General features: G+C 49.8%; 7 protein-coding genes across 7 annotated transcripts; 5 read left to right on the top strand and 2 right to left on the bottom strand.

Moving 5' to 3' along the window:
• Positions 1–744: 744 nt before the first annotated feature.
• Positions 745–2512, bottom strand: FPRO_07970 (putative Cysteine desulfurase, mitochondrial precursor (tRNA splicing protein SPL1); the record flags this gene model as incomplete). The annotated part of the gene is made up of 3 exons (XM_031233915.1): positions 745–1167; positions 1355–2178; positions 2251–2512. The coding sequence occupies 3 exons, from the start codon at positions 2510–2512 to the stop codon at positions 745–747; spliced, it is 1509 nt and encodes a 502-aa protein (XP_031083705.1).
• A 1358-nt stretch (positions 2513–3870) lies between these two features.
• Positions 3871–5348, top strand: FPRO_07971 (putative RVS167 protein; the record flags this gene model as incomplete). Its single annotated transcript, XM_031233914.1, has 3 exons — positions 3871–3906; positions 4031–5273; positions 5323–5348. The coding sequence occupies 3 exons, from the start codon at positions 3871–3873 to the stop codon at positions 5346–5348; spliced, it is 1305 nt and encodes a 434-aa protein (XP_031083704.1).
• A 1822-nt stretch (positions 5349–7170) lies between these two features.
• On the top strand, positions 7171–9072 carry FPRO_07972 (uncharacterized protein; the record flags this gene model as incomplete). The annotated part of the gene is made up of 2 exons (XM_031233913.1): positions 7171–7314; positions 7369–9072. The coding sequence occupies 2 exons, from the start codon at positions 7171–7173 to the stop codon at positions 9070–9072; spliced, it is 1848 nt and encodes a 615-aa protein (XP_031083703.1).
• A 1418-nt stretch (positions 9073–10490) lies between these two features.
• On the bottom strand, positions 10491–14339 carry FPRO_07973 (uncharacterized protein; the record flags this gene model as incomplete). Its single annotated transcript, XM_031233912.1, has 3 exons — positions 10491–11354; positions 11499–11792; positions 11844–14339. 3 exons carry the CDS (start codon positions 14337–14339, stop codon positions 10491–10493), a joined length of 3654 nt encoding a protein of 1217 aa, XP_031083702.1.
• A 4871-nt stretch (positions 14340–19210) lies between these two features.
• Positions 19211–19695, top strand: FPRO_07974 (uncharacterized protein; the record flags this gene model as incomplete). Its single annotated transcript, XM_031233911.1, has 2 exons — positions 19211–19463; positions 19556–19695. The coding sequence occupies 2 exons, from the start codon at positions 19211–19213 to the stop codon at positions 19693–19695; spliced, it is 393 nt and encodes a 130-aa protein (XP_031083701.1).
• Positions 19696–21205: 1510 nt separating this feature from the next.
• On the top strand, positions 21206–21565 carry FPRO_07975 (uncharacterized protein; the record flags this gene model as incomplete). The annotated part of the gene is made up of 2 exons (XM_031233910.1): positions 21206–21239; positions 21309–21565. The coding sequence occupies 2 exons, from the start codon at positions 21206–21208 to the stop codon at positions 21563–21565; spliced, it is 291 nt and encodes a 96-aa protein (XP_031083700.1).
• Positions 21566–23522: 1957 nt separating this feature from the next.
• Positions 23523–26111, top strand: FPRO_07976 (uncharacterized protein; the record flags this gene model as incomplete). Its single annotated transcript, XM_031233909.1, has 1 exon — positions 23523–26111. One exon carries the CDS (start codon positions 23523–23525, stop codon positions 26109–26111), a length of 2589 nt encoding a protein of 862 aa, XP_031083699.1.
• Positions 26112–27304: the final 1193 nt, after the last annotated feature.

The following is a 27304-nucleotide window of genomic DNA, read 5'->3' as shown; positions in this document are numbered from 1 at the left end:
CTACCTAGGAACTACCTAGGTAAGTATGACGTCAACAAAGGAAGGCAGCAGGTACTGTACATCCATAGATGGAACTCACCCACGAACGCCAGGAAGTCGCGATCCACGTTTCGGAGTGGTTGAGTAACGTGATAATATTGGATCAACCCCATCACTTGATGTCGGCTGTTTGTGCAGGAGTGTCGAGATCGAGATTCGAAGCAATGGCCATCTTACACGCCCTCTCTCAGCATGCACAAGTGCTGTTTAGCACGCATGTGATTATCAACATTCATCAAGCCAGACCCGTATCAACTGTCACTTTGTCAAATACTAAAATTCGTTGAACATCACGTCACATATGGTACCATTTTAGAATATAAAACGTGGTCGGCATGCGCAATAATGAATGGTCGTGTCTCATTCTGTGCGACTCTAGCCTTGAACTCAAGCCAAACTCAACTCCGATTGTTTGTTTCATTTCCAACAGGCAAAGCACGTTCCCGGTGCTTAATGTGAATGAGAGGCGCCTGTTATCGTCCTTTGATCCATCCCATAATTTGCAACCCCCTTGACCAATTGCTCCCTATTTTCGTCCTCAGATGTAAAAGAAAGAGGTATCTCTGATATTACAGTATGCTATACAGACACAACTGAGCCTCGCTTCAGTCGGCCATCTTCATTAACGTCCTTAATTCATCCAGAGTGACTAAGACTGAGCATGGAACTCTAGGTGAACGGGTAATCATCATCATCACAGCTTGCTTAGTGCTGGCTCCACTGAATGGTATTCAAATCGATGCCCTCCTGGACGAGCTCCCACAGAGGGCTCAGCTCTCGGAGGAAAGTGACACGTTCCTGTACTGCCTTGAGAACATAGTCAATCTCAGCTTCAGTGGTAAAGCGGCCAATGCCGAATCGGATACTGCTGTGAGCGCTCTCGTCACTGTTGCCAAGCGCGCGCAGAACGTAGCTAGGCTCCAGTGAGGCCGAGGTACAAGCACTGCCCGAAGACAGAGCAATATCCTTGAGGGCCATCAGGAGAGACTCTCCCTCGACATAAGCAAAGGAAACGTTGACGCAACCGGGGTAGAAGGAGTCGGCAGCGCCGTTCTGTGTTGTGTGCTCCATAGACAAGAGGCCGTTGAGCAGGCGATCTGAAAGATATTTAATGCGCTTGGTGTCGTACTATAAATCGGTCAGTATCTAATGTACGTAGATGTGGGAATAAGACAAGATTGAAAGATATCGTAGATCAGACAGAAGCTTCGATCAACACGGCCGGCCTTGTCACGGGCCATTCAGAAAGCCATGCATGTGTAGAGCAGCTCATCATATGTACAGAGAGAGGGTTGAGAAAGTTATGAGCACTTACAGCCATCTCCTCCTTGGCGATGCGACAAGCCTCGCCAAAGCCGGCAACGAGGGAGGGAGCGAGAGTTCCACTTCGGAGACCTCGTTCCTGACCACCGCCGGTAATAAGAGGGTCCAGTCTGACCCTAGGTCGCCTTCGGACATAACAGGCCCCAATACCCTTGGGACCATAAATTTTATGCGAGGAAATTGACATCAAGTCAATGTTCATGGCGTTGACGTCGAGAGGAATCTTGCCCACAGCTTGGGCAGCGTCAGTATGGAAGAAGATCTTCTTCGATCGGCACAGCTTGCCGATTTGCTCAATAGGCTGGATCACACCAATCTCGTTGTTGACAGTCATGATACTGACGAGGGCAGTCTCGGGTCGGATAGCGGCCTCCAGATCCTCCATTCTGATGAGACCGTTGTTCTGAACAGGGAGATATGTGACCTCGAAGCCCTCATCCTGAAGATGGCGGCAGCTGTCGAGTACACACTTGTGCTCAGTCTGTGTTGTGATGATGTGCTTCTTCTTACCAGATCGACCAAAGAAGCGAGCGACGCCCTTGATACTCATGTTATTACTCTCGGTGGCACCGCTGGTGAAGATGATCTCCTTGGAATCAGCACCGATAAGCTTGGCGACGTGCTCACGCGCATCTTCTACAGCTTTCTCACTCTCCCATCCATAAGCATGTGTTCGCGAATGGGGGTTGCCATAGACGCCGACATAGAATGGCATCATTGCATCGAGAACTCGAGGATCGACGGGCGTTGTAGCCTGCATGTCGAGATAGATGGGGCGCTGGCCCTCATCCATAACTGCTGCTTGCTTCAGGACCTCTATTTGGGATGATTAGCCACAATATATTAAAAATCTCGCTCACTAGGCGGAGCGGATCAAGACGCACTTACCAGCCATTGGACTAACGCTAGCATTGGAAGGAGTATCAGGCGGAGGGATGTCAGCAAAGGCCTTCTTGTCGAGCTTGATAGCCGTCTCAACCTGAGCATTGTCCCTCTTGGTCTCCGATACATATCCACGTCGTGATGTGCGCCTCGCCACGACAGCTGCGCGAGCCATACCTCGCAGAGGAGCTACAGTAATGCGAGAGGCTGGGCTCAAGCCAACTCGGCCCGCCGAGCGCAGGGCGCATGAAGCGATATTGGAAGACATTATGAATTGAATGTCTGGCAGTTGCAAGGACGAAGAAACGTCAAGCTAAGCCAGTGGGCAGAAGAAGAGAAGAAGTGAATTTTGGTGGAGGAGGCGATGAGCTCCAGGTCCAAGATTTGTCATTAGCTTGTCGGCTCGGGGCCCTCGGTGATAAGCATCCGGCAGATTCGGCACGGCCATTGGTTGAAAAAGCCGGGGAGCGGCAGAAGGTGTGCTCTTTAGGTCTTAGGTTACGGCGGAGGAGAAGCCGAGACCGTTGTTGTGAGGAGAAGATGGAAGAGTCATTATGTCGTGGCGATATGTGAGCAGTAACGGGAGGCAATCAATGCAACGTTCTTTGCAGGGTCTTTCCAGGTATGGTCTGCTTCTCTACAGTAGGTAGGCATGCAGGCTGTCGGTTCGGTTCAGTTCAGAGCCTCAACATCAAGAACCCCAGCACACTCAGTCAGAACTTGTTCCTATTGCGGTCCTGGCGGAGTTTTCATTGAACCTTCAATTCACCGAACCCGATAGGCATCAGTGTATCATATTATCCTCTGCATGTGCCTCTCCGGGCATTGGCTTCCCATTCCCCAAGGCTGAACTAGGTACCTACTTGCAGTACTGTACCTACCTAGGTATGTAAAAGAATGGAAGGGCTTCAATTATGGCTCAGGTGCAACGCCTTCGACCCGACCTGTGGCCCGAATGAGAGATTGATCCCTGAAAGCTGTCAAGAGTGACGCAACGCCCATGACGCAGTGGACGCAGTGGCTATAATCCCCTTAGGTCACTCCTCTAAAATTCAAGCTCTGAATTAGCAGGTACTACATAACTGCTCCGGTCAACTTGGTGCTTTCAAAAGGTATATGGTTCAAGACAAAACCACATTACAAGAATCGGACTCACATCTAAGTACTTTGATATACTCCGTGCCCATTTTCCCTCAGTCCGATGCTACCTAGGTAGGCACTGAATAGTCCTTGAACTGCCGCCGTTGTCACCTCAGTTCCCCCCCATGTGCCCCTATTATTTCTTCAACCTCTGGATAGCCACAGAATCGGAAACCGGCAGGCTTGGCAGCGAGGCATAGGACGGGCTGGGCAGCAAAAAAGGCCCAGTCAGGGAACTTAAACCTGGGAGCTAAACTAAAACACAGCCACACAAGTGGACGTCACCGTTCCACGACTCACTCAGTCATGTTCTGGACTGTCCTGCCCTGTCATAATCGAGAGCTTCATAAGTTACCCTCTCGTCTAACTTTGGCGGCCTCGCGATCTGAGGGTTTTCGCGATACTGACTCACTCTTCTTCCACCCACCACCGACTCTACTCCTGGCATCACTCAATTAATCTTACAACTATCGCCGCGCTCTCGCCATGAGCTTCAAAGGCTTCCAGAAGAGCCTCACTCGGGTAAGCCGTGCCCCTCACTTGATGGTGCTTGGATTTCCAGCATGTCTCGCGCGGTTGAAGAGTCGAGACACGCCATCATGATGAGACATACGATCTCAAATACTGATATATATCTTGCTCTTAGGCCCCACAGCAGTTCAAGTCCAAATTCAACATCGGCGAGCATACCAAAGATGCTGTCTACATCGACGCCGAACGTCGTTTCCAGGAACTCGAGACTGAGACCAAGAAGCTCCACGATGAGTCCAAAAAGTACTTCGAGTCCATCAATGGCATGCTTTCCCATCAGATCGAGTTCAGCAAGGCCATGACCGAAGTCTACAAGCCCATCTCGGGTCGCATGTCAGACCCAGACTCAATGAAGATTGAGGGTAACCCCGAAGGCATCCGTGCTTGCGAAGAATACGAGGCTGTAGTCAAGGACCTGCAAGAGACGTTGGCACCGGAGTTGGAAATGATAGAATCTAGGATTATCCGTCCCGCTAACGAGTTGCTCGACGTCATCAAGGTGATACGCAAGACCGCCCTAAAGCGTGAACACAAGAGACTTGACTACGACCGACACCGCACAACCCTCAAGAAGCTGCAGGACAAGAAAGAGCGCACTGCCAAGGACGAAAAGGCAATGTGGAAGGCCGAAGGAGACGTCGAGCAAGCCACCCAGGACTTCAACTACTTCAACGACCTCCTTAAGGACGAGCTACCCAAGCTGTTCCAGCTCGAGCGCGAATTTATCCAGCCCCTCTTCCAATCGTTCTACTATATGCAGCTCAACATCTTCTACACACTCCATGAGAAGATGCAAAATTGCGACATCGGCTATTTCGATCTCACGCTCGACATTGAGGATGCTTTCCATGAGAAGCGCGGCGATATTCAAGAACAGGCCGAGGCACTGTCCATCTGTCGCTTCAAGACCACAGGTCGCCCGCGACCTGTGCGATACGGGGCCAAGCCTGCCCTCGAAGGCCCCAAGCAGCCCGCACTCCTTACACAGGGAGGCGAGGGTTCCAAACCGTCAAGCAGCACTGTGACGAGCCCTAAAATTGGTGGCTATCAACGCCCCGCCTCGACCGCCAACGAAGGTGCCGCTCCTCCGCCGTATACCCCCCCAACAGGCGCCAATGCAGGCCTGGCTGCCATCGCCGCTGGCAAGAAGAAGCCACCGCCTCCTAAGCCCAAGCCCAAACCCATGCGCCTCACCGCCCCGGGAGTTGAGACTGTAACGGCTCTTTACGATTACGCTGCGCAAGCCGAGGGCGATCTCAGTTTCCGAGCTGGTGACGTTATCGAGATTGTTACAAGGACACAGAACGAGAACGAATGGTGGAGTGGACGACTGCAAGGCAAGGAGGGACAGTTCCCAGGTGAGTACTGTTGGTTGTCGAGATCTCATCAGGTACTAACAGGGAACAGGCAATTATGTTCAGCTCAACAGCTGAGGAGCGTGATCGTTGCATTGGCCACGAAGGTGATCCAATCCGTGATAAGACTACCACTACTTGTATACCTGGACACGAAACAAAACGAAACAACCCACCAAAACTTGCTTACAATAGACATCCATAATTCAGAGAACAGCATCAGTCAAAGGTAGATATAGGGAAGGCCGAGGCGCATGGATGAAGCACAGGAGCTGAGACGTGAAGATGAAATAACAGTCCATGGTGTCAGCTCGATGTCCTGGAAACGAAATGTAAGGGCCCTTCGTTTCTGGAGATGCAAGGAGCCTCTGAAGCCAAGGAAGAAAGAAGATGGGGCATTTCTGGCGTTAATGGATAGGGCTTTTGCTGTCTGTAGAAGCAGATAATACAATACTACTATATTTTCAACCAATCCATGCACGATAGCCTCGTAGCTTCTAGTTATAGGCCATTGGAGGGGTCGGGCTTATACGGCTTGTACGGCTTGTATGAATAATACCTAGGCATTGATACACGTCGCCGGCCTCTTGGGGGAAGCATCTAGCCATGGATGTCAAGACACGCATGGTTTGATTGCTCTAAACTCGCGCAGCATACTCTAAAAGTTGTTAGTGAGGCATGGGTCTGCATGTATGTTAGTTAGTTACTGCATACATACATGTATGCTAGAGCCTGCTTTTGTCAAGGACTGAATCACGCGTAGCAGATTTTGACGAGGTTGAATGAGGCTCAAAAATGGGGTTGACCCCTCAGGGATCTCAACAGGGGGGCTACACCATCAAAACATGCGTGTCAGGACATGAAAGATGTCATGTAATTGGCCAATCCTGGAATATTGGCTGCATGGAATGGGCAATCAATACTCTCAGCAGGTACCACAGCCTGATTTCGCAGCTGAATACCAATCGCGCCACGAACAGCTGCTTCAGGGTAAAGTCATGATATTCATGAGAGTTGTTGAGCTGAGCTTGGAGCCAACCTAAGACTGGAGTACATATGTATATACTTACCTGTCGGGTTTGCCTCGCGTAGTGAGTGGCAGGCTTGTAGAATATCGACTGTACCTAGTTCTTAGAATTGAACCGCCGTACAACGCCAGCAGAGCCTCTTTTTTTTCACTTTCTAGAACTAGTTACACCATGTCCATCGATAGTACGACGAATAATCCAACTGCGCCGCGAGACTAACTGCTTAGTGCAACGACGGGTCAAGTCAATCTGTTGTGGCCTTGTCTCTTATACGTTATTGACAGGCTCTGAAGACACATGCGTAACCTGACTTTGACTCTACACCATCTCGATATCCTCGTGATGCCGATGACCTGCACATCGAGGTCAAGCTTTGGTCACCTTGACTTGAATAGAGAAAAAGAGAAGAAAACGAACAGCAATGGCACTATTCTCGAAAGATGTAGCACACGAGCTTAGACTCTTCTAAGCGGTCGTCAGCTAAAAAAAAAAAAAGAGCCTCATTCCCTGCGAAACTTGCTCTTGACCCAAACACCAACCAACCACGAATTTCCAATTCGCTATGATTGCCTCTTTTTTGACTAATCGAATTCGAGAGCAGAGACATGGGGCGTCCAAGAATTCGTTGGCATTCCTCTGAGCAGGGGTAGGCTCCTTGGACCCGTGATAAGGCTGTGAATCGCGACTCGGAACTCGAGGGCTCTTGCGGCTCTGCTCCCCTCTTCTCCTGTAATGAGGGACTTAACAACTACCGGGGCACTGCGAATAGCGTCGTATCCCGTATACATCTCGGTACATCTTGTCGCTTGTGAACATGAACACACGCCGCTCAACAGGATCTTGTCTCCTCGCTCTCTCCTCGCAGCATCGCCATGAGCATTCTCAAACTACCTGTCGAGATTGTTTCTCTTCTTGTTGAGTTGCTCAACGTTGAGGATGTGTTCAACTTGGCTCTGTCCTGCAAATCCTTGACCTACATTCTCTACGATAGACGAATGTGTCGTCTTGCACTCTTGGTTCGTTCCAGCCTCTTGTCTTTGGTGAGGTAGTCCCCGCTGACAACATCTCAGAAGGCACCGTATTCCGCAGAGGCTCAGGAGGCGCAGTCGACCAAGGACTTCCCAAGGTCATTCCGTAAGCTTGCTAAGCGGCGAAGAGCTGTCCAGGCAGCGGAACCATGGATGGTTGCTATAGTTGCCATGGCAGATCGTTTCATATATACGAATGGGCACTTGTGCTACACTGTTAATAGCAACCATCTCCGCGTCCTCAACACGCTCGACAAAAAGTTCACGTTTGAAAGGATAGTCGATGTTCCGCTACTTCTCAAGCTCGCAGTAAGAGACTACGACTGTCAAAGACCGCACACCTTTGAACCCCTTTACTACGCAGAGGGCGTCTTATCATGTCTTGCCACTCAAGTTCTCCAAGACTCAACCACCAGCAGTTGGCTTGTCATCTTCGAGCTCAGAGAATCTCCCACATGGGTTGTCGTACAAAGGCCGTGTTCAAGACACCCGCTATTTGTACGCAATGACAAGAATTATCTGTTCTGGGGTTCAAAATCACATGCCACGCTAGACGGTAGCTACAGATGGGGCATTCACTGCCTCAATCTCCAGACTCGCAAGTGGGCTGATTCACAGCTGTTTCTATGGGATCTTGACGGGGAGAGTATAGGGTCTGACGTCTGCTTTGAAATAATCGATGGTCAGTTTTACTGTGTTTCGAACACGTTCAGAACAGAAGCCGATGATGGAATGCGCAATAACTTCTACCAAGTTGTGAGGTTCCCCGTGGACAATGCGGTCCACGAAAGTTGCGAGAAGCCTCCCATGCGCAACCTATGGCGTCTTCATGACTCAGAGGGCGCAGTAGACGAGCGGTGGACTTCGCTGCAGCTCACTAAAGACGAGAAAACAGGGAACCTCTTCATTGTCGAGACTCGAAAGGAGTGGTTCCCGGGAAATGCAGGCAGCCAGAGGACGTGCTACAAAAAGGAGCTTCACTTTGATAAACAAGAAGAAGCCCCTCAGCCAGAGCCTTCTCTGCCCACTCCGCCAGAGTCGACCGTGGACAGCCTCGAAGACGATGAATGGATCAGTGAGAACCATATTGAAGAACGATCGAGTGAGACGATCCACATTGGTGACGGCCCATCTGATGCCAAAACATACACCCTCCAAGAATGCTTTGTGCGTTCATACAACCCATCGTGCGATGCTTTCATCGACCTTGTTTCTGAGGCTTACAGTCCTGACTCGATGATGCAGCTCAGAGTACAGTCCAAGAAACGAGAACCGTCAGTCAATATATGGCCACGAGACCAAGAAACAGGCCACTATCATAATGACTCGGCTCAGCTCCAAGGCGTTGTCAACCCCGTCCAGCCCATTCAAGGGATCGAATGGTCTATGGATGAGCGAATCTTGGTGTATTCACCAACTCATATGGCTTACGGACAATTGAGGCCCATCGTCCTCATTTCGTTCGACCCAGAATATGTTCTTAATGGCTTTCCGAATTATGCAACACAGACTCAAGGCGCAGATGGCCATCTCGATGCCTCTGACCATCTGGAAACAAGCAGCGGACAGAGAGGCATACTATGGTCATCAAACCAGGATTTTGGTGAGTCTGCATCGCCAGGAAAGGGTGATCGCAACGCATTTGCCAACTTTGTGAGGTCGCGCCCCTCGCTTTACCAGACGATGAGTATGGGAAACGGGAATGCACATGGTTTCGATCTCTCATATCCATGCCCTTGGCGATGAATTCGTGTGCGTGTGTGCGTGTATGTGTGTGGAAGAGGCCTCAGTTCTGTTGCGTGACCTTGAGGCCTTCCATAGCCCGGTCTGTCAGGGATCGCCTTGGAGCAACACATTTCTACAAATATGAGATGCTATAGTCAGTGATAATAGAACCTCACGGGATTATACATGAAGCCACAGTGATGCAGTGAATTCTCGGCAAGAAAACAAGACGGCACAAGACAATCATGTCATATGCAGGCGATTCGTTCATAAATGTATATATGTAAATCTTGTGTACACACCCAGTTTCATGGAGAGGCGGGTTCAGGCAACGCAACCTCATATGCTAGGCCCAGGTACAAACAATGCCAGCCAGCTTGAGTGACACGGCAGCTCACTAAAGACTCAGGATTGACGTATGAGCTCTTCTGACAGTTTCATGCAACCCTTTTACAAGTCATTGGGAGCGTTAGAACGAAGAGCCTCAGCCTCCCGTCTGATGGATGGTTCGCCTGAAGCCAACCCCCAGCCTTGACAAGGCGACTGCGTCCGTCAATGCCGCGAAGCTAGATCCGACTTTGTCACTTGACATATGATTGTAAATTCCAATGTGATGGGTAACTACCGAGGTAGCTTAGTGGCCAGTAATTTCTACCAGAGCTTGAACTGTAGAGATCCTAGCTCGACTCTAACCACACACACATCTTCCGCTTTCAAATCTACGAATCGTAAAGATGAGGCAAGCAAAATGAGGGACATCGCAACACTATATGCCAGCCAAGTCGTCGCAGTGTATTCCTCGTTCGGTCTATGTCACAACATACGCAAATGTCGACTTGGGGCGGTCGACTCAGCTGTCTTTCGGTTATGCTTATGGGAGCTAGCACACTCCGAGGGTTCTAGGATAAGATACGTCATATCATGGTTCATCATCGTCTGGTATTAACAGATACTTGTTGTGACTGTAACTTCGAAATTGAGGGTTGATAGTGTAATACATGCTTCGAATATGTGTAGACACGTCCCGTAGAGTCAAAAGTGCCAGAATTTGAAGCGTATTCACCCCATACATCTTCTTTGTACATGTTCACCCTCACCAGAGAAACCCCATGCAGTCTCTCTTCTGCGCGTCGACCGACAACAAGACACGAAAACCATTCCAGAGACATACAGAAGACACATCAAAATGCATGCTGATGCCCCTATGACAAGAATGAAAAGGCCAAACTAAAGATCCGCCCATGGACGGTATGAACCGCGATTTGGACCCAGGTCCTGAGACTCCAGATCCCAATTCGACATCCAGTAATAAAGATTAAGAAGTACATGAACTCATGAGCGTATAGATCCTCGTCTAGAACATCCCCCCCACCCCCGCAAAAAGTGACGGCAAAAGAATAAATCAGGTCGTAAGCATAGACAACATGTGTTGTCATGGATTACTTCTTTCGGCGACTAAACATCTTCGATAGACTACTGCTGCTCTCCTCCTTGGGAGGTGGAGGGGCCATCACAGGCTCTGGCGGAGGCTCTGAAGTGCGCAGGAACGCTGCCAAATCCGAGGTACGTGAAACGTTCGATACTGCATCTCGAGGCTCAAACTTCTTCATGGGAACACGGCGTCCAGAGGAAACTGATGAGGCAGGCTGTGAAGGGCGAGATGAGTTCTCACCAGTGGGCATCCCATATTTGTCATATCCCGATGGGACGTTGACCTGGATGGGAATATAATTCCTGAAACCAGCACGGCTACTAAGAGATCGAGTGTCGTTGCCTTGGGGTGATACAGGTGCAGTGTTGGAGTTATTGCTCTCCTTGCGAGTGAATCTCCCAATCAGGCTGGGTGCACTCGCTTTCTTCTTTGGTAGTTTTTGTGAGATCGATGTCGTGACAGGCTCCGGTGGAGGCTCATAGTTCATGAGAAACTCCGCCAAGCTCTCCTCCTTCTTAGCAGGAGGCTTTGGCGTTGCAAGCAAGACTTCGTCATCCTCGTCGTCGCTAAAGTCAATGGCGTAGGGGTCCTTGACACGTCGAGTCTTGCGTTTAGGCATCATATCATCTTCATCAAACATCTTACTCGTTGGAGCAGGCTGTCCTTTGTTCTTCAAAAGGGCCGTGTTGGAGTTAATAGATGAGTGAATCGAAGGCATTGATGACTCGGTGCCATGAGTCGAAGCCTGGCTGTATCGGATATCGGGAATGTTGGCGTCTACGGCCTTACCACCTGCTGGTTCTTCAGCACCGGTTGTATCCCAAGGTGCGATATTGTGAGGAATACGGTTGCTATTTGCGCCTGGGGGTCCCTGTCGGATAAAGTCGATTAGATCCGAGCTACCACTACGGGACTCGACCACAGCATCACGGGGCATATATCGATTTCGATTGCTTGCCGATGAAACACGACGACTATCGAGGCTGGTCTTGCCGGGGGTATTTGGGCTGCTCACATTTCGAAGTTGCATAGGACGGCTGTCTCCTGCGGGACCAGTAGATTTGATAAATTCTGCAAAATCCGCAGTAGATTCGCTGGGAACCCGAGCGTCTCTTGGGGCAGCAGACATACGTGGTCTGTTCGGGTTAGGAGAAGGCAATGGCTTCATTCTATCGTCACCAACCCGGTGATGGGGAGATGCCCTCTTCATGTCGGTTGCCGCAGAAGAAGACCTGGAACGGTTGTGAGCACGAGTGTCATCGTTCTTGATGGATCCCTTAAACACCGAATTGTCAAGTGACTGCTTGTGCTATCGTCATCGTTAGATCCGTTCCCTTTCGGCAATGCGTATTTTACTCACATCCATGTTGCGCATATTCTCAGGCGTCAGCGTATATGTGATGGTTTGGTTGCTCTGGATAAGCTCTTCAAAGTTACGGGCCATGGCTGAACGGCTTCCATTGTCCTCGGAAGTTCGAACAGCTTTAAGTCGACTTGTACCTGAGGAGGCTGATGAGCCTGAAGTGTGAGTAGGCCGAGGGGTCTGCGCGTTGCCTCCATCCTCGTCCGAGTCCCTTGTCCCTGATCGCTCTATGGATACCATGCCAATACTGTGAGTGGGAGAAGTAGGTACCTTGTCATTTCGTGCAGCATGTCGGTTTGAGTAGCCTGCCGGCTTTCGTAAAACTTCAGCAGACTTCTCGGGGACGGTTTCAGAGGTGCTTGTAGGGCGCGTGGATACCACCTTGGTACTGGATGAAGATTGTTGAAGAACAGGTGAGTGATGTGAAGATCCAACCATAGTTTGAGGTCGTTTGGCCTCGGTGGGAGAGGCAGCCTCTGGAACTGTTGGCGTGGAAGGCTGATAAGCAATATACTTGTGAGGCCTCTGCTCTCTGGTTCTATTGCGATCCATCTCCTCATCAGATTCAGAGATTGTTGCAGCACCTGGCACAGAACCTCGCATGGCATCAACTGGAGAGCGACTTTTTGGACCTGGGCGAGTTGAGGTTGCAGGGGAGTTCTGAGTCTGCGCATCAACTGCGCTGACACCATTGGAGAGACCACTACTTGGAGGTATGGTTAGACTCGCCCGACGGATACGGTCCGCAGCATCAGCTGAGGGTGAGCGCGACCCGCTGGGGCTCTTGGGACCAGCTACATCGATGATGCGCGCTGAGTGCACGCTTGATGATCTCCTTAGTGGGAACGGACCACCAGTATCAGACAGGGCCGGCGAAGAGCTGCCAGCTACTGACACTCGGGCTGATGTCAGGATCTCTGCCTTCTCGTAAGTCGGATCCTCGTCTGCGATCTCCTGTCTTGACTGAATGCGGCTTGTTATAATCTTAGACAGCCGCTTGCTCTTGGGAGCCACTGGCTCCGGAACAAGCTCGTCTTTAGGCTTGCTTCCATCTATCTCCTTAACATCCCGGGTTTCCTCGCTGCTGGTTTGCTCGGTCTTGGCTTCTTCGACAGGCTCTTGTTTTTCCTCAACGACACTAGCCTTGACCAGTACAGCATCCTTCTCCTTCGATCGCTTAGCAGCAGGACGATATGGTGATGCGCCGGGTGTTGGAAGAGAGTTTGAACGCTTGCGACCAGCGAAGTCGGGAGTATTGGGTTGCGACAAGGTTGGGGTAGGAAGGCCTTGAATAATTCCCAGGGGCAGGATCAACAAACTCTTAGGTCGGCGCCCTCCAACTTCCTCCTCTGCCTCCAATCCCTCGTCTTCATCATCGCTATTGTAGGCCAGACCAGGGATCTCGATTTCATCCACATCATTACTTCCAATAGGAAGCGCGACTTGAGCTGGATCAACAGCTTCAGCTTGTGCCTCCGCTTCTGCATCACGGGTTGGGACCCGACTTAAAACGGGCGAATCAGTGAACACACTGTCTTGTCTCAAATGGCCATTAGACGCCCTTGAAAAGGGGCGGCTATTTAGATCGATCACAGGTGACCGTATCCGCTTCTTCCAGCCCCTCCACAATCGCCCGAGTGTTCGGTCAAGAGCCACCCTCTCCATGTCTTGCTCTTCGACTACAATGCGGTCGGCGACATCGACTGGGTTTCGGGTCCCTTCATTGATCTCCTTCTGGTATTTAGCCCGCAATCTGTGGTATGCGGCTTGTCCCGCGACAGTAAGGGTGAGCTCGCCCATGTACTCCAGAACAGAGGTCAGGAAGATTGCAACAGCTGGTGAAATGACGTCGGAGACAGACTCGTGGGCACCTAGCTCGAGATTCTCCTGTTCCATGTAGAGGTCCTCGTCTTCCTCTTCCATATCGCCTAGGGAAGAGTAGACCATGCACCTAAGACGGGTACGCTTCCAAACCAATTCCAGGTCCCAGTCACGCGCCTTGTCGCCAGTTGGCGGCACATAATCTTCCTCATCACCGTCACCCAAGTATTCACGTAACTCCTCATCGGCATTGTTGACGGCATCTTTCGCAAGCTTAGGTTTTAACACCTCCGAAACGGCAGGTCGTAAGTTGGCCAGAGTAGTAGCTTGGGATTTGGAGAGGAAGTTGAAAAGCAGCTGATCAAGAAAATTGTTGACAAGCTGTAGCGCTTCTCCCGAGACGAGCGCAGGGTCGCTGGCTGGCTCAATACCGTGCTGATCGTACCAGGTATCAGCATGACTATCGTGGTCGTTTGTAACGATCTGAGAAGCGGCCGAAGCAGCGATGAAGGCCGCTGAGGGTGATACAGCGAGTGGCGGCGACATGAGGCTGTGGGCAATTGTTGAAGGTCGATCGCTAGAGATACTCTGGGTCCTAGATCTCACGTCGCGGGGAGAGATGATGCCGGAGGTAGGCCGCGACATGGCCAGGTCGCCGTGTGAGGTCGCCATGGCTGCGATCTATATATATCGGGGGTAGACCTGCAAAGGTCTCCCAAACAATGCGTCGGGGACAGGGAAGTGGTCGCCGACCGGAAGTTTCGTTTGCCTTGTACGAGGTGAGCCGAAATAAACTCGGACGGGCACAGAATTAGGATTGTGGCCCCGGCTCTTGTTCTGTTCTGCCAACGCGCGAAATGTCGAGGAGCGCAATTCGAGGTGGCTGAACGGCAGTGTACTTGGTCGATGAGTGAACCTGATTTCTGTTAATTGACAGCTGCAATGGTATTGCAATCTGAAGTACGGAACTAGGCGGGAAGTAGGGACGGAGAGTTGCTTTTTGTGTAACACAAGTCGCAGGTTGTACAACGAGTCGACCACTGACGAGACAATAGCTGACGGACACGGGTGAGCCAGGCGTCGCGAGCCGACTGACAGCACCAATTCAATTGCAGTTCGACAGCAGAAACCTTGACTGTGCCTTGGGAAATGAGGAATGGGTGTAATAATAGACATACCTTGCAGTATAGCAGGAAGACCAGTGGCGATGCCAGGTGGGTGGATTATCGCAATGTCGCAAAAGCAAGCAATGTCAAAAAGTAGTCCACGAGGGACTGTCCAAAGTTTGAAAGATAAACAAAAGAGAGGTTGAAGTCGAGGTGAGAAAGGAAAAAAAGGTAGGTTGGAGTAACGAGGCGTGCCGATCAGGTCTCGGTCCTCCTCTCCTGTCCTGTCCTGTTTGCTCAGTAGATTTGATTTGAGTTGAGTTCAGGTCAGGTCAGGCCAGGTCAAAGTCGCGGATTTGGCTGCTGCTAAGGGTCTCGTTCAGCCGGCGGATTGTAATTATATGCAGCCCCTGGACCCAGAACAGGCAAGACTGGGGACGGACTGGAAGGCTTCTGTTCTGGCTCTGGCGTTAGAGATTCGGCAAGGTGAGCCAGGTAGACCTTGTTCCGGGGACGGGACCCTGAGGTACAGGATCGACAATATAAGGTAGCGCTATGGTGAAGGTACTGCTAGGACACTCACTGTCGTCTCTGCTGTCGCGGTGCTGCACGCTGTATCAGAGGTCGCAGCGCAGCAACTGCCTACTGGAGTAATAGGATTTGCGACCAAGTCTCGAAAGGGTCTAGCCCCCTCGGGCAGATTGATGATGGTGAATGAATGTGGATATGGATGCCGATGGGATGTTTCCACAGAAGCGGCCGGGGTGGACGGGGCTGGGATGGCAGCTGGAGGTTAGGCTGCTACTGGACAGAGAGTCTGGACGCAACTCCACTATATCCACCGTTCCTGGACAAGCGGACAAGGGCCCTGCCAGTATCGCAAGGGTTTGAGTCAGGGACTCTTCTTTTTTTGAGGGTCGACGGAGCTGGAGCGGAGTCGGGATTTGATTGGGATAGGGGTTGTGATGGTGTTCTTCAGGAGTTCGCTGGGTTCGCTATGTATCGTGTCGTGCATTGGATTAATTAACGTTGCGTGGAAGAGTTACTAGAAGTCGCCTAGAACACACTGTGCCACTGCGATTAATGGGTCGACGGACACGGATGGAATGAATGAAAGGTATGGCCAGCCTCTCTTTACCTACTCACATCATCACATACATGGGCTGTGGCCAAAACCTCCTTTGATCGTGATATCTTCAAGCCTAGTCAGGTTCATAGCTTCTCCGCGATATTCATTACTAGCATGCGGCTAGCTTCTAAGCCTCCTCGTGGTTGCTCGGCCCCCTCTGGGGGACATATTAAACGACCAGAAATGCACCAAAATTCGCTGGTGTTCCACCCGTCGAGGGGTCGTTTTTTATTTCCTCCCCTAGCTCGGCAAGACCGTCTTTCTGCGGTTCCAGGGCTCCTCTTATCATGACTAGTATAGGCCATCGTCCATCGTGGAACAGTAGCTTGGATTTTGTTATTGGGTTGGGTCAAAATACCTAATTACCTGCATGCGCTTCCATGACAGAAATGCCAACGTTAGCGGCCAGATACTGTTGGCCGATATCTTGAAGCTGCAAGGGCCTGCTTTGAAGAATGAGCGAACCGTGCGAGTGAGTATAATAAGAGTCTAATGTTCTTGATTTCTGTATGGGATTGTCAGGCACTTTTCGTATTGCTGCTGCCAGGCTTCTATGATACATATGCCAGACTGTGCTCTCTACTATAGTCTGTTCCCATTATAGCTACCGGCACAGTCACAGATAACCTTGCTCGCCTGCCTGCTTGCTTTTAGCCGTTGAAACACATGAACGTCTTTATCGTCCCAGATTGCTTCTTTCGAGACTCTGTTTCGCTGAGACGTGGATATATGTTACATCGGATCTGTTTCATATAACCATGCCATAAAACTCAGTCGTAATTGACTTGTTACATGTCATTTGCCGAATAGAAACAGCAAATATCATTATCACCATCCCAAAATTACACACATACACGGCCTCGCACGGACAGACTCAGCTTTTGTCATTATCAGCAACGTTAGAGACAGAAAAAGAGACCCGTGTGTTGTTAGACGAGCCAGGCCAGGCCAGGCCAAAGACAAGACCACTTAATCATCCCTGTCCAGACTAATAGCTACATATGGCGTAGGTGTGGCAGCCACCACAAATCAGATGCTTGATGCTTTGGTCCGCGAACTGAGAAAGCTCCACAAGCCACGCGGGTCAATGGAATGCTGGCGCTGGCGCTGGCTCTTTTGTTCTACTCGGGATATCACAATGGATCGTGAACGAATCAAGCATGGGACCTACCATCCAAGTCGCTCTCGTCTCAGGAGGTAACTTTCCTCCGAGGCGAGATAACGACATTACCCATGATCCATTGTGTGAACCAGTTAATCCGTACAATGATCAGCAGTCTATGCTCTCCACGTGTTTCGTAGCTGATCGACACTACTGTATGTACGATCATGATGAACCAGTACAGATTGTGACTGGATATCCATCCGTCAATGATCCATGAGTGATTCCAGTAATAAACCACCTGGGCCACCTAGACCCATCAGATCCTCTCCTGATAAAATCAAACGAGTTAGTTGCATAGTATTCCCCTGGCCCGAACGAGCAGTTGCGATAAACGTGGACGATGACCATGTTAGTGGTTATTACACTCACAATTCAAGACTCAATTCTCAGGGCCAGCTTCTGTCCATCCACTCACTTCACTTCACTTCAGCTCAGCTCAGCTCGACACCAACCCAATAAGAATGCCCTCCGCTACGTGTGACCGTGCGGGATGGCCCAGGAAATTATCCAAAGTCGCTTCCCGTCATGGTATCACTACACCCAATACCACACCACACTGGAAGGGCAACTTGCAGGTCCGACTGTAACCTGTCAACAACAGCAACAAAATATATAGACTTAGAACGTTCAAGATCCCATCTCTGTAAAGTTTACCGGATAAGAGCTACCTCTCGCCTCAGGTATAGACGCTATCATAAAGTCAAAATCGGGCCCGAACCAACGGGACAGGTCTCGGAGCCCCGGATCCATCAGGTTGGCTGGCTGTCACATTTTGCCCCTCCAAAAGGCTGACTAGCATTAAGACGAGATGCTGGTCAGTCTGCGATCCTACAGTATGTAACATACACTGGCTAATAATCTGCGTGACAGCAACAGAAAAAGGTCGGACATTTTCCTACGTGCCGGGACTGAGCGGAGAAGAGGGCCGTACAATGGCTCCCGGGTCCACAGTATAGGTGCGACAGAGACAATGAAAAAAGAGGATCGACGTCAACAAAGAAACCTAACAAGCCTGGTGCTTGCAAATGTTTTAGACATTGCCCATCTCGAGGCTCACTTAGTCACTCTCCGGTCTGTCTCAGTGCGCTAAATTCATCCCCTGCAGCTTGTCAGCTCAAGTTATCCAGCCACTTTTTTGTATAAGGCGGGCTACGTTCTCAATTGGCGTCTTGAGGGTACCGTCGGAATATGGATCCAATCTCGACGAGATGAGTACTGTAGTCTACGCGTTGCTGCAGAACACCAGGTCCCATGTACTTCGTTTGGCTGCTTGCTGGAGCGACAAGAGTACGGTTCAGGCATATCATTACTTGCTGTTACTCAGTCCCTTTCTCACGGCTCAACTTCAGTCAACGGGTTATGCAGCGGACAACACAACAAATACTCATCAATGCGCATCGTCTCTCCTTTGTCATATATTTCTTTAGCATATTCTTTGAGTATTAGCGATCTAATCCTAGGTCACCTTGTGGCTACAGCCCAGTCTGCCCGTACCCCAGGAACAAAGCTTAGACGAAACGCCTTGACATCACCATCTCCATCTCCATGTCTGCTTGATTTAAAAAACCAGGTGGCTCTTCGAGCTCGGCCCGAAGTCTAGTCATCGTTCCCGGCGCTTCAGGCAATAGCCTACCCTCTCCCCGGGACATGTCCATGCGTCGATGTTTGCTCAACCGCCTGCTCTGCCAGTGGGTGCTAATTACAGCAGCATGAGCCTGGCGCCTCATGCGCGTTGCCTTGTGTTGTGAGCTGATATAAGGATGATCTGCAATGAGGCTGCGTCCTTTGAGTTGTGGTGTTGGGAATCGGTTATAAATAGGCAATATCATGCCGATCACGATCCTAGAAAGACCAGAGATCTAGCTGTGGCTCAATGATACATGGCACGTGTTGCAGTGGGACGAAAGTCCCGACAACACGGTCTATATTTGTGCTCTGATTCTGGTTACTCGAACTGGGCTCGAGATATCTATTTGACCAATGGTGGGCTCGATGCCCCAAGTGATGTGGCATAGCCAGTCCATTGCTTCTTCAAAGCTGAAGAGTGAGGCTTTCTTTCGGGTACCACCAACACACGCTATCCCGTGACATGTTCCTCAGAGGTATATGGTCGAGCCCAATGGTTATCGATTCGCGTTCAGCCATGCAAGTGATCAGTCTCCTTGGCATGAAGCTGGCTGTTGCTGAATCCAGAGTTTGCCTGATCCGCTGCAAGTCGCCGAAAGAGCTTGGTCAAGAAGACAAGTCACCTCTGCTCTCACTGCTACAACAGCAACTAGTATCACTTCGATACTTCAAGCGCCGAGGCCGATGTAATGGCTGCGGTATGGGTTGCGCTTTGGAAGCCCTCCAAGCGTTCCTGTCGTATTCATTAGAGAGTGCGAGCACTGAAGGGGGTATCACAACTTTACCTTTAATATTTCCATACCTACATAAGCGACATACTTCCTTTTCTAGACTGACACCTTCGATGATGGTTTCGGGGCAGGTGGCCATCAGCTCGCCGCGGATGCAGAGCTCAACGATTCGGCTGCTGAGTCGGCAGCACTCCTTGCATTGGACGTTCTCTCCTCGACACATAACTATATGAACATTGAGTTTCGATCCCTCAGGACACTGGGCTCTTGAAGGGGCACATACTCACTGGGATAGTGTTGTGGTGGTGGTAAAGGAGTGGCAGGACAATTACACGGCTATAATGATAATGCTTGCAGTGAGGCAAGTCGCGATCAACGCAAATATATAGGTATCGAAGAAGTGAATGTTCTTTCCAGTAAATCCAGTGCACTGTCTTATCGGATTCACCTGTCGAACAACCAGTCTTCGAGTACCGTCGTCTTGAGGCCTACTCTTTGGAGAATGGTTAGAGCTACTTGTTCACCAAAGCGAACAACAGAACAACATGTTTAATACGTCTTGACGGGACGTTATTGTGTGCCTACGTATATTGTTCAGTGTTTCTATTTTCATACTGTTTCAGTCTCTAGTGGCATTTGGTGGTCCCCGAATTTCTTTGTTCAAAATGAAGACAAGGGAATGAAATCATGAACAACCATGGTCTCATCCAAGTCGATCACAAGTTGTAGAAACAAAGAAGTCTCATTACATGATCCACTAGGTTTCTTCAAGGTGTTCGGAGTTCGTCGTGTTTAGCTACCGCTGAGTTACTGTAGACTCCATCCGCGATGCTAACAGGCACCAGACAAATAATAGAATGGTGATGAGACAATACTTGTGATCTACACATGACTCCGCTCAAATATTTCATATAGCTACTTATTTGGGTAACCGCTTCGTCAGGCCCCGGTGATTGTTCCTCGCCAGTAACAATCTCGGCTTCACAACTCGTGCCACTGAATTTGCGAGACCGATTTGTATATCAACAAAAGGATAAACTTGCGAAACATGACAGAAATCATTGAAACACGGATTGCTTGAATCATTATCCATTATCTAGTCTTGGTTCTTAGCCAGTTTATTGCTAATTCTGCATGAAAGAAAGGGGCATAGATGCCGACTTGGGTATCAAGGTGGATGTGATATTCAGCTCCAATATGATTTTCTTCAGCGGGAACCTCTGGGATGATTATGTCCGTGCTTGAAAGTGAAAGCACATTCCTAGATGTTTCGTGGCGACTGTAACATCCTGCCACTGGCAAAGGGTGTCAAGTTTGCGCTCATGGCAACTCTTATTGTGCCTATTGAAAGATGGCTATTAAGCAAACAATTAAGCAAATAATAGGTTTATGGCCACAAGATCTCAACCGTAGCAAGTTTTTTCTTCTTCTTCTTCTTCTTCTTCTTCTTCTTCTTCTTCTTCTTCTTCTTCTTCTTCTTCTTCTTTCATGCTGGAATATTTCTCCCAACATCACACAAGTCAATTAATTAACTGTCAAGTCATTCCTTTCTCTGACAAACAATGTGGTCTCGCCCCTACGCTATGCCGAGGGACTACCTACTCCCTTTTCTCTCAGCTAGCCTCTTCGTCATACAACTTGGTCTTTCGGTAAGTGACCTACCGTCCATCAAGCTCATGCAAGATATTGTATGTGAGCATGTCCATCGAGTCGATAGCCCTGAGCTTCTTCCAGAAGAGAAATGTCGGGATGAGCCGGTCCAGCAACGACTTAACTTCATCATGATGAGGAGGCAAATATCCGCCACTATTTCGGGTATGTTTCCATCACATTTCATATATTTACTTGTTAGGGTTGTTTGTAAGACTTACGACAAAACTGCAGCTACCCTGGTTGCGTTCCCCTTGGGTGTTCTCTCAGATCGAATCGGCCGACTTCCTGTACTGGTTGCAAGTATCTTCCGCATGATACTCTCAGAGTCATACGCCATGCTCGTGTGCTGGAAATCAGACATGATCCCACTCGAAGCAATTTGGTGTGTCGGTGTCGCACTTCTCTTTGGTGGAGGTCGAAGCGTTGCTGAGGCCATGGTATTTGCTATCATTGCGGACACGGTACCCGAATCCAAGAGGCAAGCTTGAATTCAGAGGGTGAGATAAACCAATTTGCTGACGAGCCTTCCTAGATCATCGTGGTTTCAGTGGGTTGTGGCCTCTGTACTTGCTGCTCAGCTCGTAGGCCCTATGCTATCAGGAGAGGCTGGTTCGGTCGTCTGTATGGATGCCACTATTCTTGTCCTTGGGCTTGGTACTCGGAGGCGGCATCATCCTAGTGAGCTTGACACCAGAGACACTCAAACTAAAGCAGCCTCGAGAGGAGGTAAGCGTTGGGCCGTATGACTATTGCCTAGAGTCGAACATGTTGAGCCTGGAGCCTCCCAAGAGAACATCCGTCATGGTCACTTTCAAATCGATGTTCTCTAGGCCTCTCCTCTGGCTTATCCCTGGAGTTGTCATGACAATACCAGTAGCAACAGTGCAGACTGATATCGCCATTCGCCTAATGCCCATACAGTTCAACTGGTCACTCAACCGTTCTATACTTATTGTATCTTTGCGAAGCTTGGTCACACTTCTCACACTATGCATACTGCTACCCGTCATCACATGTTTCTGGAGCAAACTCACACGTTCGTCAACTCATCGCAGATGCTCAATTCTAGCTCGCGCGAGCTCGTTGCTATTCTTAGCTGGCTGCCTCTGCATGATGATGGTAACAAAGGAAGCCTTCATCATTGCAGGCCTAGCCGCGTCGGCACTGGGCTCGGGTCTACCTACGCTCTGCCGCGCCATGTTAGTTGGGATGACAGGGGAGGAGAGAGCCGGGATGCTATTCGGGCTGCTGGCGGTCTGTGAGATCCTCGGTTTTCTCGCTTGTGAGACAAGCATGGGGGCGTTGTTTGGGGTTGGGCTGAAGACGTGGTTGGGGGTGCCATTTTGTCTGGGAACAGCAGCTTCTCTTATCATCAGTCTAACCACATGGCTGGTCCCCATGAAGCTATTAAACACTGGAGATAGCTGATCATTTACGGATACTATATCATTGATTCGATGTTGGCCGGCATACGTTGTCTGGAGTTGGCGACTGACTTGGGACCTTTGGATAATTTACCATAGTTCAATTACCCTGAAGCATCGCCATTACTAACAGATTCCGACATTATTAACGTTACACATAAATACACAGTAGCTTCTCCACGGCAGCCGCTTTGAAACTCTATACTCGAAGAGATCATTCTCAAATTGGAAGGTGAATTATCCATGCCGTCCGTCTTATCATTACACGACGTTGCTGTCGCAGTGTTTGCCTGTGACACCATTCGCAAACGATGATGGGAGATCGGCGTGAAAGAAACCAGTTTTGAAGGTTCCAGGGACTTGTAAGTGAGACAAATCTAGGCCTCAATGTCGGAAATATTATCTTACTCAACATACATAAGCACCGGAATAGACCATTGCCAGTACACCCTGATCTCACCGTAGGTATGCAAAGATGGACCAACAAGAACAGCTCGAATATCTGCAAGTCTCGGATTCTCACATTTTTCTTTTGCCATGTCAAGGCCCATCAAGAGTTACATAGTGAAAAGTCAAAATTGATTGGGCTTGGCTTAGATCAAATGCCCCGTCAAAGAATCAGCAGATCAGAGGTAGATGAGACACGGGAATGCAAGGGTATATGCAATAGTACCCAATTATGTTATGTTATGCAACTCTGCCGTGTGTCAACTGTGGCAGATTTCGCCAAATTCCATTCGACCTTGACTTGGCTGGCTCTGTTCAACCTCGATTACTCTGAGGCTCTTACTTCCGAGCTCCGAGAGTTGTGTATCTCGTAGAGAGACGACGTATAAGAACGGCCATCACGTCATATCGCCGACTTGTCAGATGATAGACTTATCTGTAACAACACCAGGTACACTCAACTGAGCAATTTATAAAGACTCTTCTGTACTCAGCCAGAGACTTGAAGCTACACCAAGTACCAGATCTATCTCCCTCCCTCCCCCTCCCCCCCTCTCTCAGAAAATACAGTGAGATGGCGGCCCTAAAAATCGAGACAGAAGAAGCTCTTTGGCGGGTCATTCATACAACACCCATTATTGATCATCATGCCCACCCTCTTCTGAAGCTGAGTGCTATAAGAAAACATCCTCTCCTATGCATCGCTACCGAGGCCAACGGAGATGCCATTGAAGACTCAAAGACAAGTTTGGCACATCTTCGTGCTGTCAAAGTTCTTGCCAACCGCCTAGGCACCGACACAACTTGGGAAGCCGTCGAGGCTGCTGTCGCCAGAAAGCAAAAGGGAAACTATGATGAATGGATAAAGACGTGCATGTCAGGCATCGAAAATATCTTGGTCGATGATCTTCTGGGCGACCCGGCTGATGTTGAGCCTTACCACACGCTCAATGCATATACAAGAAGCCCCAACAAGCGCATCCTTCGAATCGAAGAGGTCGCAGCGAGCTGTATCGAGAAGGCCTGTGGTCAGTTTTCACACCCTTCAGAGGCATTCTCAGGATCTGTAGAGAATTTCATGAACGCCATCTATGATGCTCTCGATGACTCGGAAATTGTTGGCTTCAAATCTGTTATCTGCTACCGAACAGGCCTCGTCGTCACTCAAGTCACTGACCTCGAGATTATAATGCAACAGTTCCAGCTTATCTTTGACACCAGGAAAGAAGACGGTGCTCAGCCGTTTGAGAGACTTGACCATGAGCCACTCAACGATTACTTCCTGCACATTCTGGCGGGCTTGATCCAGAACAGTGAGGATGAGCACAAGAAACCTATCCAGTTCCACACTGGTCTTGGAGACAACGATATCACACTATCCAAGTCGTCGCCCGCACATCTACAGGAGTTCATCAAAACATACCCAGATGTGCCAATTGTTCTTCTACATGCCAGTTATCCTTTCACTCGTGAACTGGGATACTTGGCGAATGTTTACAGTAATGTCTACGCTGACATTGGCGAAGTATTCCCCTTTATCAGCCGCGAGGGACAAGAAGGTGTAGTCCGACATATCCTAGAACTCTGTCCAGTATCAAAGATTCTCTGGAGCACCGACGGACATTACTTCCCGGAGACTTACATCATAGCCGTGGATCAGCTCCGGGAGGTGCTGCAGACCGTGCTTGCGGATTATGTCCACAAGAGAGATATGACCTGGACACAGGCAGCTCAGTTGGTCCAAGACATCCTCTTCAACAACGCCAACAAGCTATATGATCTGAAGCTAGAATTCAAGCCATTGCCGCCAGACTCGAGTCAGGGTCTGGAGTCTTCTGAGCAAACGCATGTTGCGACACTGGCTAGATTCCTCAAGAATAAGGAAGAACCGAGATTTTTGCGGGTGACTTGGACTGACTTCATCGCAATGTCCCGGGCAAGAGCAATTCCTATGCGCCGCGTCTGGTCTATGCTGCGAAACGGCGAAGACTTTACACTGGGCGTGACAAAGGCTGGTCTTGGAATCGACCAGAGAGATTCGCCAGTGCCTAGTATCACACCAACAGGAGAGTATAGGTTGCACCCCGATCTGAGCAGCCTTCGAATTGGTCCTCGTAAGGGGCATATCAGTGTCATGGGTGACTTCAAAGAAAAGGACGGCACGCCAGCGCCCTTCTGTACACGCACCCTCCTAAAGAAGACACTCAAGCAGGCAGCTGAACAGGGACTCGAGTTCACGCTCGGATTTGAGATCGAGCTTGTGCTTTTCCGCCGCGGTAATGAGAACAGGTTCGAACCACTCGATAGCGATGGACACATGTGGTCGGTCACTCGGGCTCTGGACCATGAAGCGGTGATTGAGGTTCTTGAAGATGCCGTTGAACAGCTCGATGCTGCTGGTGTATATATTGAGTTGATGCACCCCGAGAGTGCCAATGGGCAGTACGAGTTTGTTCTGCCCAAGGCATCGGCGCTCGAGGCAGTTGACACGCTCCTCTACACCAGGGAAGTCATCAGCAGCTGCGCTGCAGCAAAGGGATACCGCATGACGCTTCATCCTAAGCCATATGCCATGTCTTGCGGAACAGCAGCGCATATGCACATGTCTATTTCATCACCTATCGGATCGGATAAGCAAGTCTACGAACCCTTCTACGCCGGCGTCCTGAAGCATCTCCGAGCCATTGCGGCGTTTACATACAGCAGCATGATCAGTTACGAACGTGTTGTAGACGGCTGCTGGGCCGGCGGGACTTGGGTAACATGGGGTACCCAGAACCGTGAAGTGCCACTACGTAAGATCGAGGGTAGTCATTGGGAGATCAAGTGTATCGATGGACTTGCTAATCCCTACTTATCGCTTGCGGCGATCCTATTAGCGGGCACAAAGGGCGTTGCTGACGAGGAAGAGCTGGTCTGGAAAGACTGTGCCAAGGACCCTGCATTGCTGTCTTCGGTAGAGAGAGAAGAGCTCAACATGGGTGCAAGGTTGCCCAGAAGCATACAAGAGGCGCTTGCGGCGCTGGGCGAAGACGAAGAGCTGACCAAACTACTTGGACCCGAAGTTGTTGAGAGATTCATCGATATCAAGAAGGCAGAGACAGCTATTCTGGAGGAGATGGGAGTGGATGAGCGGAGACAGTGGGTTATGGAGCGATACTGAAGCTGACTGACGATGAGGAGATGGATATTAGCTAGTAGACTGAAAACCTGGCATCTTCAGTAAGGCTTTATGTACGGAACAACGAGTATATCTTCCCCGTCAGCTGAAACATTTGATGGAAACATTTGATGCCTAGTGTTATGATGGTGACTCCGCTCGCAGCAATGGGGCACGAAGCTCTGAAAGTGATGTTCTAACATGGACAGGGCGTTCGCGAAACCCGATGTCCTGGGTACGGTACCAGGGATTATGCATGGAGCCCTTCTGATCAACACCAGCAATAGCAAATAGGCTACTCCGGTAACTTTGATGAAGATGAAACTAGCCTACGGCAGAGTGACATGACAGTTGGCTCAGTGGCAGTGGGGAGGTGGCTTGTTTGAGGGGTTTCTCTGTTGGAATGAGGCGCCCGACATACAGTCTAAGCATGCGAAACTAGGTAGATACTAAGCTGGCTGGTAGGTTATTTGCAACGTCGCTGCATTCCTTTGCATTCCATTCGTTCTGTTGACGTTGGAATGGACGGATGCACTTCAAGAGCAAGGAGCAGTAGAGCTCTAACGATTATGATCCTTGTGCTTATCATGAGGAGTTATCCACAGATCATTGTGCTGGGTTTGACCTCTGATAGGGAGGGTTATGGGTTATGCAAAAAAAGTCTGGACCCTACGGATACCTAAGGTAGGGATGGATCGTATCATATCATTTAAAGGTGCCTCTCCAAGTGGATCGCCCGACCCAAGCAAAAGTCGCTGTCGATCCAGCCTCGAAAGTCAGATCTAGGAATAAAGAAAGCTTGGCTGAGGACCCCACCTTTTCTCGTTTTTATCCGGGGTCTGCTCGCTTCTTATTCTGCTGCTTCTTCATGGGGCGTGGAAATTAAACGACGGAGTAGAGAGCCCATCACAGGCGTAATGTCCGTGGCCAACTTTTCTTCCTTTTTATCTATTTAATCTTGAGATGCTTCAAGAACGAACTAGCTCCCAAGGGACTGAGGCACTAAGACCATGCTAGGAAAAGGGCCCTGACTAAAGACGAGCCTAGCAACGCCGGCCGGGCTGCTCTTTGCGCTATTCGCAACAGTTCCAGGCACGTCGGTCGACTTTGCCGTCCGTTGACATTTGCCATTGGCAGTGAATTTTCCATGGGGATGAGTGGATTGGACGTTTCAAACAGAATCCACAGCAACATTC

The sequence above is a fragment of the Fusarium proliferatum genome (assembly GCF_900067095.1).
Source record: "Fusarium proliferatum ET1 genome assembly, contig: FPRO_scaffold007, whole genome shotgun sequence".
NCBI classification, from domain to species: domain Eukaryota; kingdom Fungi; phylum Ascomycota; class Sordariomycetes; order Hypocreales; family Nectriaceae; genus Fusarium; species Fusarium proliferatum.
Note: the sequence above shows the minus strand (reverse complement) of the source record. Positions and strands in the feature narration are given on the sequence as shown.